Consider the following 14,620-nt stretch of genomic DNA (forward strand, 5'->3'; position numbering starts at 1 on the left):
CCGCTGAACACTTCTTGAATCGCTAGTTAACCGGCGTGTTGTCGCATCTGACGTTAGCATTGCAAGCACGTCGTTAGCATAGCACACAGGGAGTACTTCGCATCACCTTAAACTAAACTTACATGCTCAACATTATCCAAAGAAATAGCATTGTTCCTGCAGACTTGTAAATGATGCTCAGATCACAGGAAATGAACATAAAAGCGTACAAATAAAATGTTAAGGCAACCACATGAACCGCACTCATATTACAATTGCTTCACTTAATATTATTTAAAAGGGTTTACGAGCGTTTGGAGGGGGCTTGGAATGGATTAGGCCATTTACATACGAAAAATTCTCGTTACGAAACGACTTCTGGAATGAATTCATTTCGCACGTAGACGTACCACTGTACCCTTAAAATAAAAATTGCGAAAATGTCTTTGGGATTGAACGAGTTTGTCAATCTCTAAACAAGAAGGGCAGCATAAAAACGTTTGCGTCGGCTTCCCCTTAAGTCGTTTATCCGGTTGTCCTTGATAAGCAGATGGGATATTTACGCCTTCCTCCTTTGTATCGCAGAGGGCCCATCAGACCTGAACAAGACGGGCAACATCCTGATCCAGTGGCTGTCCCGCCCCAGCCCCAACTACCACAAGAGCTCCTCACGTAAAACCTCCCTCTATAGTTCCCAGCCTGGCCTCCACAGCGGCAGCCGCAGCTGCATGTCTGTCTTCTGCTGGGCTCTCCCCATCTCTGTCCTCCTGTCTCAGCAGGGCCGCCCCCAGCTGGCCCCCTGAGGCCCCTCCCCCTACGTCCTGTGCCTGTGCCCGCATCCAAGAGCGAGCGGCAAAGCTTTTTGCTTCTCTTTTCGGGGGGAGGGGGGGGCCCGCTGTTGTCTCTCTCCCTCTCTGGCGACCGTGTGCGAGACGGCTCTGACTGGGGGAGGTTTCTGGCTCCTGTGTGTGCAAGCTGGTTCTCTCTTGCTCTGTCTCTCTTGCTATCTCTATCTCCTGTGTGGAGCATCGTTGTTGTAACCGCTGGCCAGTCGAAAACTCAAAAGATCAACAAAAAAACAAAAACAAGAAAAAATATGAGGAGGAGGTTCAAGTGGTCAACAGGTTTTTTGTCCGGGCGCCTCGCGAGAGTGTCAAAGAGAGCGTGCCGGGGACCGTGTTTTGGCGCGAGCTAGCTTCCTGTTGTCATGGGTTACCACTTTGGGGATACAGTTGTGCTCGTTTCTTTTTATAGCGCACTGTCATTGTGAGAAGAAACAGATGTTGAACATAAACAGAAAAAGGTATATAAATATCTATATAGAGAAAAAAAAAACACAAGTTTTTAAAAAATATATATATATACGAAAGCTTTATTGTGAATGTGATCTTGTCACAATGAGGACATCTTTTGCTAAAGTGCTCATCTCACATCCTGGTTCCATTTGGGGATGAGAATGGCGTCTCATTCCACGTTCCATTCTCAGATTAATAGGAACTCAGCACAGGGACAGGAAGTGACAAAAATGTGTGAATTTTGGGATAGGGAACTGTGAGGTGAAAAGCCTTAAAAGCAAAGGCTGATGAAAAAAAAAAAAATGAGGAGAGAAAAAAAAAAAAACAGGGTAGTTTGACCACTTGTGGTTGCTTCCCATTTCACCTCATCAGCCATCCTCTCTTTGACTGTTATACTAAAGTTCAATAAATGCAGCTTATTTGTGCTTGCAGACTTTAAACATATATTGATATATTTGTATTCATATAAATATATATACCTATAAATCTAAATCTCTATGAGTAACAATAATATGAATAATGTTTTACCATGAATAAGCTGTAGCTTATTTGCCTCAAACCTTTGGACTGCTATTGATCGCTCAGATCCCGACTGTTATGTGTATTTTTTTTTAAGTATTATTATTGATTTTACATGAATACAGAAGAATCTTTCATAAAGGTTAAGGTGTTTGGGGTGGGGGGTAGACCAATTATGCAGGACTCGGTCAGTTAGTTGCCTCTCCATTTCACCTCACTTGTTTTGCTTTAATCACTTTGGTCATCCACATTTGCATCTTTTTTGTGACGCGTTTGAGGGATTGCGAGAATGTGCGTGTGTTTGTCTCGCATGTATGCTGAAGAAAGGAAGGACATATTGAATATTCATGGGGGGAATGTGTGTGTCTGCATTTAGGCTTCTCCACACTTTGATCAGATACAGAAATACCTCATAAACTTTGATTTTACGAGTGGTTTCATGTTTTTGTTTTTGTTTTTTTTCCTTTTTTGGGATGAACACTAACCACGTGAACAATGCCTTATCTTGGATTGAATGTAATGGCATTTATCTGTGAAAGAGATGGCTTTACTCATTCAAAGTTACACTTGGAATAGAGGCAGCTTCAAACCAACTTAAACTCACAACCCGCCAACCGTCAAACCTACCAAGGAGATGTTGGACCCAAATGTCTGACTACAGGGAAGGGTTTACAAAGGGCCTAGGGTATTGACACATTCTACACCTTAAAAAAAAGAAGAAGAAAAAAAAAAAACCCGACACAAAACACTTCAAACTTTACACTTCATTGTATTGTGATCACATATTTATGTTGTGACTATGTAGCCAGCTATCCAAGGTTTCCTTCTGCTGGAGTTGGACTATAAGAGACCAAGGCAGATCTAGCAGTGCGATACTGTATATAACATTGGTGTTGACTGTATTTAATAATGTTCATGACTGTTATCTTCTATAATATTCTATACTATGGGTAACTGTTTTGTGGCTTCACTGGCCTGCTGCGTGGGGCTGGCCAACGTTTGGTTGACGTTGAAGAAACATTCAGATGGACTCTGTGCACTGCGTCTATATGCACTTTGATTTATCAGGGAAATTGTATTAATGTTTTGTAAATGTTTCATATGACACTTAACGTGCCATTCCAGTTTTTACATCATCATGGAAATCACGGATTTCATTTTGACAGCAGATATCATTTACGTACTACTCTTTGTTTTCTCTCTCGGTCGATAACCAGATTGGTTGATTTCCAAGTATTGAAGTGTTTTACCAAAGTGACTGTGAACTTGTAACTTTCGATACAGTTGAATTATTTTTCTTAACAAAAGAATATATCTATATATTGAGCAGGGGGGGCGTACATCTCATTGTTTAAGTTACTGTCATTCTCAAACGGCAAAGTTGTATCAATAAAAATGTTTTGAAAAGTGTCCCCTATCTCTCATCGGGAATTTTGCCATTTTCCAACATATTTTGTCCATACTGTAGTGTTTCTCAAGTATAATTAATACCTTGAACACCCATACTTTGCCACTTGCTGTCGACTAAAAAAACATGCCCAAACCCAAAACATAAGTGAGCCGTGATTGGTTCTTACCTGAGCCTTGAGCACTTGTGATGTCGTTTTCCGTCGACAGCGAGTGGGAAAATTTAGTTTTAAAGGTATTAACTCCTCTACCAGCTCAATAAAAATGGATCTTGGCAGTGAACAAGTGAAATGTTCTTCCAACCAAGATGACTTTTTAAAAAAAAAAAAAAAGATTTAGCTGTGAAATATGTTTCATTGCTGAAAAGACTCAAGTTTAGTATCCTTATATGTGTTCCAAATAGGCATCAGATATACAACAATCAACATAAATACAGACAGCAGAATATATGAAACTACTAGGCTGGCAACTTTTCCATTTCAACTTCTCTGGACTAATCAGTGTTTTTCATTTTGGAGAATTCTTCCTTCCTGCATCCTCTGCTAATGGCCCGGCTTTTACACCTGTTCTTTGCACGGTGTGGAGTCACGCTCTCCTTTCTAAACACAATCACGCATGCCTGGTAGACAAAGATGCATTTGCAATTTAATGCTTTATGTAACTTTCATTTTCCTCATCCAATACAAACTGTACACTTGCAATCAAATCCACCAATTTTTCTCCTTTTACAGATCGCCGTTGTCATGGTGACCGCTCTGTGTTCTGCCGCATGAAGGTGTTAAACCGCTACTGCGCTCTACCTGACTTTCAGCGTCTATGCTGCAAGTCTTGTAGCAATATCACAGTCACGGAGTTCAACTCCACATCACCCCCCGTCGTCTCCACCCGATCCCCCGTCACGTCTCATCTACCCACTAGTCTCACTTCTTTGTTCAACCCAACCACCCACTCCAATGAAGCTCGTGTCACAGTCATTCCAGATGCCACCACCAACTCCTGGACCATGACTCACCCTCCTACGTTCGTGACTCCAACCCATCATTCCACCTTGAGCTCTCTTAATACAACAGAGCGGTTCACCACCTACCCGAAAGAAACTTCCACAACACCTATAGTTCCTCTCAGCTCTTCCGAGGCAACCGCATCATTTGTTACAGACGTTCCTGGCCTTACAGCAGGACCACTTCCTGTTCTTCCCACAGAAATAGACAGCAGCTTAAATCCAAAACCACAGAGCACCACAAATAATCCAAGTCTTACTACCACCACAGACTCTCTCACAAAATTAACTCCAACCATCAGTCTAAGAGCAAATAGTACTAAAAGACCACTGGTATTCAAGCCCAAAAAAGATACAGAGCCAAAGAAAAAGGCCCCAAAAGTTAATTTTCCAAAAAAGAAGACCCCAGAAAAGAACACCGCCAAAAAGTTGGCAACCCCTAAGGTTAATCCAAAAACGAAGACAAGCACTACGCCCAAAAAGATTGCAGCACCTAATAAAAAAATGAAAGAACTTAACATTGCTCCCAAAAAGACACCCGTTCCCCCCAAAAATAACACGACAAACGCAATTCCCAAAAAACCTAACCCAGTCAAACCCATTTCTAAAAAGACTCCCGCAGCCAAGACGACACTTAAAAAGACTCCACCTATCAAAACAGCTGCCAAAAAAACACCCCTAATCAAAAAGACTCCACCAAAAACAACTCCCAAAAAGACCACAACACTCAAGACCGCCCCGAAAAAGACCACCCCAGTCAAAAAGCCTCCCAAAAAGACAATCACTGCCAAAATGACTCCCAAAAAGATTAAACCCACCGACTCTACACCAAAAATGATTACACCCGCGAAAACTACACCAGAGAAGATAATGCCAGCTCACACCCCACCCAAAAAGACTATAAAGACAACCCCAAAAAAGTCTAAACCACTCAATGAGCTTCCAAAAAAACAAAACAAGCCAATTCCCAAAAATATGACACTACCCCCAAAAAACTCATCTAGTTCTGATTCGAAAGCCTTTAAGAAAACCAAGACAATAACCAGCCCGAAAAAGACGACACCTGCAACTACAGCTTCATCTCCCACAACATGGGCCACTCCGTTCACAAGTCCAGACTCAACAAGGGAGTATGTTTCTCCCACTCCTCCCTTTACCACTAACGTCTACACTACAGCTGCAAGCTTACCTCGACCAGATTTGAGAGTCAACATCACATATACCGCCAAAAACTCAACACCAGATAAAGCTCTACCGTTGCCAGACAACGACTCTCACTTGAGAACCACAACCCCAAACAATTTTGAAGATGTCATCATGCGCAGTGGGAACATTTCGCACACGGATGTCACAATTAGCAGCAGTGGGGCTGTTCTGAGCGGCGACGGCGTCACGGTACCATACGCCGACACCACGGTGCCGGATGATAGCTTGACTGCGAAGATACCAACCGTCAACGGTGAGGACATGACCACTCTGGCTTCCTCGCCTTGGGTTGACCTTTCTGAGTACATCCCTGTAAATACCCCCACCACCGCGGCAACGCCGGACCCGGCCTCACCCTTTCCGAGCACGATTTTCCCGCCTCGGCAAGGAGTAAATGAGAACAACTTGATCGACGTCCCATACAACAGGATTACCGGCGTGGACAACGACATCTCTCAGAGCAACTTGATCCCAAAGCGCCGTGTCAACTTCCGGGAAAAAACCAGGAACAAACGCATTCAGGAGCTTTTGGAGGAGAAGCGGAACCTTCTTCTCAGGATGAAGAGAGGCCATGCAAAGCGATAGACTACGTCGGTTCTCTTATAGAGACAAATACCGATATAGACTGAGCTGCCGCGATAGCTTTTATCGGGGCCTTAAACTACAAACTGGCGAAACTATCAGTTGCTTTACAAAGCAAAATAAAAGCCCAATTAGGAAACTGTAGCAGAAAAACTCATCCATTTTAGCACTTTATGAAAGCAAACTTATTACTCCTCCAAAACATACACAATTAAGATAAAAAAAAAACATTGATGAATACTGACTTATTGATACTAGCACTCAAGGAGTAGCAAAGTATCACCAGGAATTCAAAGGTACAGTATATTGGAGATACAAAGTGGGAGTAGATTATTTTCTAGAATTAATCAGAATTTCCCCTCGGTGATTATGTATTATGTAGAATAAATCTACTTAGTTAAAAGTTCAATTAGATCATTCCAAAATGACATCAGAATGCCGAATATCTGCCCTAACTTTCTGTGAGTAGCGCAAATGTAAAATGCTGCATAAATACAAACTCACAGTTCAGTTAACTCGATTTATTCAGGAAGTTCAAGCTAGGGATCACTGCTGCGGTAAATTAAACAATGGTGCTTATGTATGATCAAGTTGGAAAGGTTTTAAGTGGACATGCCATGGAAAACAGATTTTTTTTAAATGTTTGTATACACATGCACAGACTTAGTGTTGTGTTTGTGTTGACAATGTCTGACATGTACAGATCCCAACACTAATTAGTGACTCCACATTTGCATGAGAAAGAATCACCACCACCCAAAACTGCCTGATTTTATTGCAGCTCATTAGCATAGCATCAAGGTGCCAATTTACACTTGTCTGTTAGTTTCGTCGTCTGATGCATGATGTTGCCAAACTGAAAAAATGAATTTGAATACACAGCAAATTTCTGTTTGGTCTCAGCCTCTACAGAGCAAAAGGTGCACTTGGATTTATTCTGAATATTTGATGCTCTTCCAAGTATAAATTTGACTGTAATTTTACCGTTTAGACTATGACCAAATATAATATTTTTAGAGTAAAATTATCCAAATCTAATGCTAGCAACACTGCGCTAAACCTGCAGCTCTTTGGCTTTGATATTGAAATTTTGAATAGAAATTTACTTGAAAGTGACTTTATGTAAATGATTGCAGAACAACTCACGTATTATCATTTAAAATCTCGTGCTTATATTGGAACCAAATATCGTCTTCTAGAGTAAAATGTCCTCTTCCTAATTTACTGTGTAGGTATCTGAAGCTAATGCTAGCAACACTTTTAGCTAATGCTAATCTGTGCTAACACTGAAGCTCTATTTACCCTTCTTAGAATTAGCTTGAAAATCACTATGTAAATTATTGCAGACCACTCACTTTTTGACACTTTTTAAAACTGTCTAAACTGGGACCAAATTCAGTCTTTTTAGAGTAAAACTTACTCTATGAAATTTACTGCGCATATGCTGTTTATCTAATAGGCTAGAAACGCTGTGAGCTAATGCTAATCTCCGCTAACACTGCAGCTCTGTTTACCCTTTGATTTTGAAATTAGAATCAGTGACTCTTGTAAATTTATTGCAAAATGACTCACTTATTGACACATTTTAAAAATTCTAAGACTCAACTATTATACGAACATTAAAAAGTCTATTTTTCATTTCCCTTTCCAAGTATGAGGAGTAAAATTTGTTTGAGGTCATGATTTTTTTTTTAACTCAGTTATTCAGTTATTGTTATATTTTCTAATCGGTGCTAAGCGTTTTGATGTACAGAAAAATAGAAATAATATAACTTTCTTTTATTTTGAGCGTCTCTTTGTCAGCTTTGTCTACATAGAAGCTTTGAGGGCTGCTTTGGATTGCTGCTTTTAAAGTTAAATTATTGTATTTCTAACTGGAAGCATCAGCTGAAACGTCTACAGATTTTTCTGTATGATATCTGTACATATCAAAAACAATGCAATGTCTAATATTTATTAAAGTCTATGTGCCTGTGGTATTTTGCAAAGTATCCTGGTTGAGTAATTCTTGTTAGTGTAATTACTCTTGATTTTTGAACGAGTTAGTACTTAGCATAATTATAATGGCCATGGTTATTAAAATAACACTTGTTTCATCCAGTTTGAGTTCATTAGTGATAATCACCTTATTAGCACCAGTAAATTGTTCCACGGTCCATACACACTGCATTCATTCATCCATCAATCCGTTTTCTTAACGTTTATTCTCACTGGGATCGTATTTGTGCAGGCGCCTATTGTTGCTGAGCTTGTGGGTGGCAGGTGGAGTAAACCATATAAGTAAGCTGTTAGGTTGTTTTTTTTCAACAGCAAAGTATTTGTGTAAGAGTTTATCAAATCAATTTTGTATGCAGCTTTTTCACAGTCACTGTGATGTAGATATAGATTGCAATGGTAATTGATTAAATATAGTTTTATATACAAGTCTTGGGACTCGCCCTCAAATGAATGTGACTCATGTAATGCCCTCAGCAAATAGACTATCTTGAAAACATGTGGACATTCTGTTCTATTCTGTGATTTACTGGTCTGAAATATGAGTTTGTTTAATGTGTATGCTCAGTGCGCATATTTGACACCATTAATGTGCCCCAAGACCTTAACAACTCAACTGAAGAGGGAAAGTAAAAATAAACAACTTAGAAAGTGTGCACAGCCACTTATAACATGGCTTGTGACTCTGGTCCAAATGAACCAATCACACTGTAGCTCATGGAATATATTTCATGTTTTTTTTTTTGTTTTTTTTTTTTTTTCATTAAAAAAAAGAAATCTTGGCTAATAATTTTCGTGCATACCCCCCAAAAAACATGTCTGTAAACATGTATTGTCTCACTGTGCTCAAATGTCTTTGGGCAAATTGAGTTTACAGTGATTGGTCCACAGAAAACCATAAATAGTCACAAACGTGCCTGACAGTCTGACTCATAAGAGGTCAGACTTGCCCCCGAGAGATTCACAAGCACTTTGAATGGCAAGTCACGGGATGCCACCCAAATTCCAAACGTGATGAAAAGATTGAAAATGAATGCATCAAATATTGCTCTTGGCCTCATGCCCGACTACATGTCGATTTGTCTGTGCAACTCATATATATATATATATATATATATATATATATATATATATATATATATATATATATATATATATATATATATATATATACTCAAAATCAGGCTTATTTATCAGGTTTACCCTCAGAAAAAAAAATGACTGATATATTGTAATTGTCCACCTAATTCTCTTTCAAATGACTTAAAATATGGAAAACTGACAAATAGACAAAAATTGACAAAATTACTACTAATGTTGCCAAGTTGAAATCCCTAGATTTTTTTTATAAACATTAAAAGTTTTGCCACATTAAGCCTCCAATGGTGGGTGGGTATCGCCTTCTAAGCCTTTATTTTCTTACACTGATTACAAATTGCACCATTCGGCTGTTGGAAAATGAAAGACTACACACATATATATATAAGCAAAATATTTCTTTTAATATATAAACACTCATTTGTTAAATGTGTAGATAGTTACTCATTTGATGTACTTTATGACAACGTAATTAAATATTCATGTGGAGAAAGGCCTGTTATCGGGTTGGTGTGGCAACCCCTGCACATGCTCCATTTCAACATTTTTTATTAATGTCTTTGTCTGCCTTGTGTTTTTCTCCCTCCATCAAGACAGTCGCCCCATGGTGGGGTGAGGAAATGAATGGTGGGTCTATTTTTAGAGGCGGGGAAGGAGGGCAAACCAAAAGTAAGCAAGAGAGAGGAGAGAGAGAGCGTGTCTGGGGAGGGAAGAAGAAGGGGGAGGGGGCGTGTAGAAGATAAATCTGCATTCTGCCTCTACCTCTGGTCAGAGACAGCGGCAGCAGCCACAGAGCGCGCTCACGGAGAAGCACCATCAACCAGCATCCCACCTGATAAACAAACACAGAAGGCGCCCGCCACATTGACATTTGAGCTCGCCGCTGTACAAGAGGAAAGAGCGCCTGGCAGGTAAGTGCAAATGCAGTTGCAAGAATTCACTTACATATCATGATTACTTGCAACGCATGAGAAGAAAATCCATAGGTCGCATAGTGTATGTATGGAAGATGAGCTGCAGCCTGTTACCGCTCTCAGTCATGTTTAACTGTAGGTGTGTGTTCTAAATTTAGCACTGTGCTACACCTTGGAGGAGACTGGGAGAGACTGGCATCTTGGTTTGGTTTGAGCTATTTTGGGGAAAGAGGTGAAGACCTCAAATATAACCCGAATTATACTGGGAGTAAAAATGTTCTCATATTTTTACACTTCTAGGTATTGGTTACACTTTCATTTGTTTACCTAGCCTCTGTTGTGATATGAGTCTAGTCATTCAAGACGGTGGAATAAAATACAGTAGATGTGTTTTTGTTTTTTTCAATAAAGCACACAGGCCTATTAAGAGTTGCTTTTAAATTGTTTCCGAATTGGTCAAAGCATGTCTGCTAATCACTCACAATTATAATTCTGTTGCAATTTACTCATGAATGTACTTGAATGAAATCTGGCTGTGTTGAAAACAAATCCGATTTTTTTTTTTCACGATGACGATGTAAGTGATGCATTTTCATAAATCCAGGCTTATGCCGCAGGGATTGGTTTTGATTTATTGACGAAAATGGCAGTTTTTGACAGAGATGTCCATTTTGGAATTCCTACAAAAATCTCAAGTTTTCAACTTTCATTTCCCAGCAGCCAAAAGGTTCAAATTGTAGTGTATGAACATGTATTGTAAGTGCATGAAAATAACGCATTAGTAGACCATTGAAAGATGAGTCCGACAAAACTTTACCACACCAGCCGAGAAGTGAGATTTAACTTATTTACCCATTTTTAGAAGTAAAAGGTTCATGTTTTGATAATAGTTAATTTGATCACTACAATATTGTTCACGTACAATTAGATATTGATTTAAAAGTGCCTTTTGCCAATTGCTGTTGACTGAAAATGATATTACATGCTCAGGGCTTGGGTAACATCCAATCGCAACTTAGCTTGGAAATGTTATGACCAAATCCAGAAAACAGGTAAGATGTGATTAGTCCCTACCCGAGCCATGAGCACGTGCCATTATCAATCTACACCAAATGAGAAAATTTATTTTTAAAGGTATCGTACATAGAAAATATACATGTATATTGAATTATTCAGTGTCAGCCATTTTGCAAACCTCCTTGAATTTAATATTTGAAAAATGAGTACTTGGATGGATTTTTATCAATACTAAAGATGTAAAATACGTCTCTGATATTCAATCCCAAAAACCTAAAAAATACATGTCTGTAGTGCTCATTAAACCCCAACAACGTAAAAATACGTCTTGGGGATTCTCGTTCAATCCTAAAGACATTTTTAAGGATTTTGGATTGAATGTGTTAGCCAGACTGCTGGGATGGCTAAAAAGTTTAGCAGCAAGTTTTTTTGTTGTTTTTTTTGTGCTTATAAAACTGCACATAGAAAGATGTTTGTAATATTTGCGGGCAATATACCAAAGGGACAATATTATTGCGATGGTCCAAAGGTCAGACCATAATATTAGTGCGCTTCGGTGAACTGAATTCACAACAAACAGATCCCAGCTGATGTTTATGTTCTACACGTTGGCTGCAGCGTATTGGTTTTGGCAATAAACATTGCACCTTCCCCTCCCTCAGCTATGCGGCCTCGATCCAAACTGCTCTCCAAGGGCGGATTGCTCCTGCCCACGATCAACGAGGGCACCGAGGAGACACTGAGAGATTTGAACGAGGCCAACGCGCAACGAGTCGCCGAGCATGACGACTACCTCCTCTCTATCTGCCACCTGGCGCACCCCACCTTCCCCACAGGTGACGTTCCACCTCGCCGACAACAGTTGACGCGGGCGTCACGCTTCAGTGAGAATAAATCCTTGACGTTCAACCACAGACTAAAAGCCGAGCAGCAGGTAGAGCGCAATGACGTATTAGGCAGCTCAGACCCCCTGGAGTATCTTTACGGGCATCAAAACAACCTTTCCGCTTGTCGGTCGAGGGCGCACCCGCAGGATGGAAGGCAGCGTGAAAGTGAGCGGGAGTGGCCGGCTCGTTCGAGAGCTTACAGTATCCCCCACGCTGCGAGTTCCGGTCTCCCACGGCAACGCAAGAGCAGCTGCCCTGAGATACGCGCCGACACTAGCGCCGCCGTTCCGAGCGCCTCCACAAAACACAACCGACTCACGCCGACGCTGGAGAATGGAAGCGTGTCAGACAGCAAAGCAGATGAAGAGAGGGTGAACCCAAACAAGAGGCACTCGGTCATCTCCCAGTGGATCTGTGACTGCAGGTCAGCTTGGAGGGAGGGGCGATTGCGAGCCTGCATGCTCCCCGCCATCACTGAGATATAGAAAGTTCAGCAAAAACAAACTTTCAAGTTATGTTTCCACCAAGCAGTACACATTTCGGCTCAGAATGGTACAAAATCAAGAGAAAATCGAGCAAGTCAGGTTGAACGCCCCTCAAAGTAACTATTTGAGCTACAATCTAGCTCAGTGACATCTGTTAGCGTTTTCTACTTTGCGCTACTTGCATTAGTAAGCTATACTATCACAATTCCATTTTTTTTTTCTTTTCAAAACCAGTTTCCATATGTATTTGATCATCTTCTCAAACGCATAACCAACGTAGAGTTTGGTTAATTTTTAAGAAACTATCAGTTTGCTAAACTGTAAGAATAAGCAAAAGCGAACTGTCTTTGACTGTTCACCCGTGTTCCGCTTATTGATTTTTTTTTCTAACAAATCACTTAATTTTTGGAGCTCATCTTCGTGCAATTTTGTCATGAAGCTTAGTTAATTTTTGACAAGCAATCAGTTAGCTAAACTGCTAAATCCAGTTAGGTAACTGTTTATCTGATTTTAACTTATTGATTTCCTATTCCTAATTTTATCAAAAATTTAAATACCAATGCAACATTCTTTAGAGCCTTTTAAACAGTGATTTCATCACATGAAGTTTATGTAATGGGTTTGAACAGCTATCGGTTAGCTAGTTAATGTAGCTTAATTGTAGTTACTGCCGTTTATCTGTCTTTCGCTTTTTCTTTTTTTCCCAATTTAATCAAAAACAATAGTTGAATCCAAACCTTACTTTAGATGCCCTGTTTACCTGTCATTTATTTAATATTTGCCTCTCTTTGATCAAAATTGTCTTCTTTCAATCCAAAAGTTATAATACAGTAATGTGTTTTAGGATGTGGTACTTTTGCATTTTACAGCTCCTGCTCCTGTGAAAACACTTTAAAAATAAAGATGTATTGTATTGTTGCTTCCTAGTACTTGCTATTATTAGTGCTAGCTGTGGCACACAGTTGCAGGTTTGCACGCTGTAAACGAAAAAAACATCACAAATGGCACGCTGTTGAAAATGCGGATATTTAAAATATGAAACAGGCACTACATTTTGAGTCATTTAACTTTCAAATCAAGTTGAGTCTTTTAAGCCATTGAATTCGCCAACTTTGATCATTAGTTTTCTATAGTTTTGTGTTGAATTCATTGAAAATTCTTATTGTGCCCTGTTCAGGCTTTGGATTTCGCCCAGTCAGGAGAAGTCTATCAAAATGAAACGGTAAACAGTAAATTAAATGTACTGCTTGGTAGAAACAGGATGTGATAGTGGCATTATCAAACGTGTACACTTTTTCAGGTATGTATGTTGAGAGCACTGGACTTTGTAATCATTACTTCTCCTTAACTCTTAAATGTCACAATTTAATGTACAATTGTTGTCTTTGTGATCACAGATAAAACTGCAAAATCGTTTTATACTTTCCACAGTCTTGTGACATGATGATCAATAAATGATTTTCAATCCTGTAATTCAAACTGTGATGGGTTTTCTTGCATGTGTAACCCTTTTGGAAATGAACTCTAATGACAGGCTGTGGCAGAGCCAAGAGCTGGCGTTTCTATGGCAACTAGTGTGCAGCTCCAGCTCTGGTAAACACGTGTGAAGAAACAGAAGGGGTGGAGGCAAACTGTCAACACTGCACCTACGCATGCATTATGCATGTTATGTTTTTGTTTTCGACCAACCGAGGCTGTGTTGCGTGTGGAAATGCAAACATGAGCTGAAGAGTCGGTGTCAAAAACAAAACGATTGTGTCAAATCATGTAGATACACAGCTCGAGTTCTTTTTTTTTTTTTTTAAATCTAAACAAGCTTTAGACAATATTTCAACCCCATATCGTTTGATGCCATATTACTATTAAACACTAGGGGTCAGGCTTTCACCAGGGTCCGTGTGACCGTATCCAAGGGTCAAATCATGACATCAGGGAAGGTGTGTCCAAAGGTTTCATCCCAACTATGTCAAATAACCAGCATCACCTATCGATCACTTGAAAACTTAATATAAAGTTTAATAATTTAATTTTGAGCCCAGATACTGTATTTACTATGACTTCTAAGATAGACACACACATTGTTGAACGTTTTTATGAGCACATACTGTACATGCATGTATATTTAATTTATTAGCATTTAATTAGTCTTGTTTTTTTTCCTTAATAGTTCTATAGAAACCACTGGAAAAATAAAGTTCCAACATTGAACAAATCAAACAATTATGGAAAAGCACTC

The 14,620-nt window shown here is 39.6% G+C and overlaps 2 protein-coding genes across 4 annotated transcripts in view; both read left to right on the forward strand.

The window, feature by feature from the left end:
• Positions 1–7,979, forward strand: part of LOC148413946 (A disintegrin and metalloproteinase with thrombospondin motifs 2-like) — a 116,947-nt gene extending 108,968 nt beyond the window's left edge. For all 3 annotated transcript variants that reach the window (XM_088431176.1, XM_088431177.1, XM_088431178.1), the window contains 2 exons: positions 565–651; positions 3,932–7,979. In XM_088431176.1, the coding sequence (XP_088287302.1) occupies positions 565–651; positions 3,932–5,991 (2,147 nt within the window). In that variant the 3' untranslated portion in view covers positions 5,992–7,979. The remainder of the gene's footprint in view (positions 1–564; positions 652–3,931) is intronic.
• A 1,853-nt stretch (positions 7,980–9,832) lies between these two features.
• LOC148413947 (uncharacterized) lies at positions 9,833–13,857 on the forward strand. The gene is made up of 2 exons (XM_088430615.1): positions 9,833–9,992; positions 11,675–13,857. Exon 2 carries the CDS (start codon positions 11,677–11,679, stop codon positions 12,382–12,384), a length of 708 nt encoding a protein of 235 aa, XP_088286741.1. The 5' UTR covers positions 9,833–9,992; positions 11,675–11,676; the 3' UTR covers positions 12,385–13,857.
• Positions 13,858–14,620: the final 763 nt, after the last annotated feature.

Source organism: Hippichthys cyanospilos, chromosome 13, assembly GCF_059441005.1.
Source record: "Hippichthys cyanospilos isolate Australia breed blue-spotted pipefish chromosome 13, RoL_Hcya_1.0, whole genome shotgun sequence".
Taxonomy (NCBI): domain Eukaryota; kingdom Metazoa; phylum Chordata; class Actinopteri; order Syngnathiformes; family Syngnathidae; genus Hippichthys; species Hippichthys cyanospilos.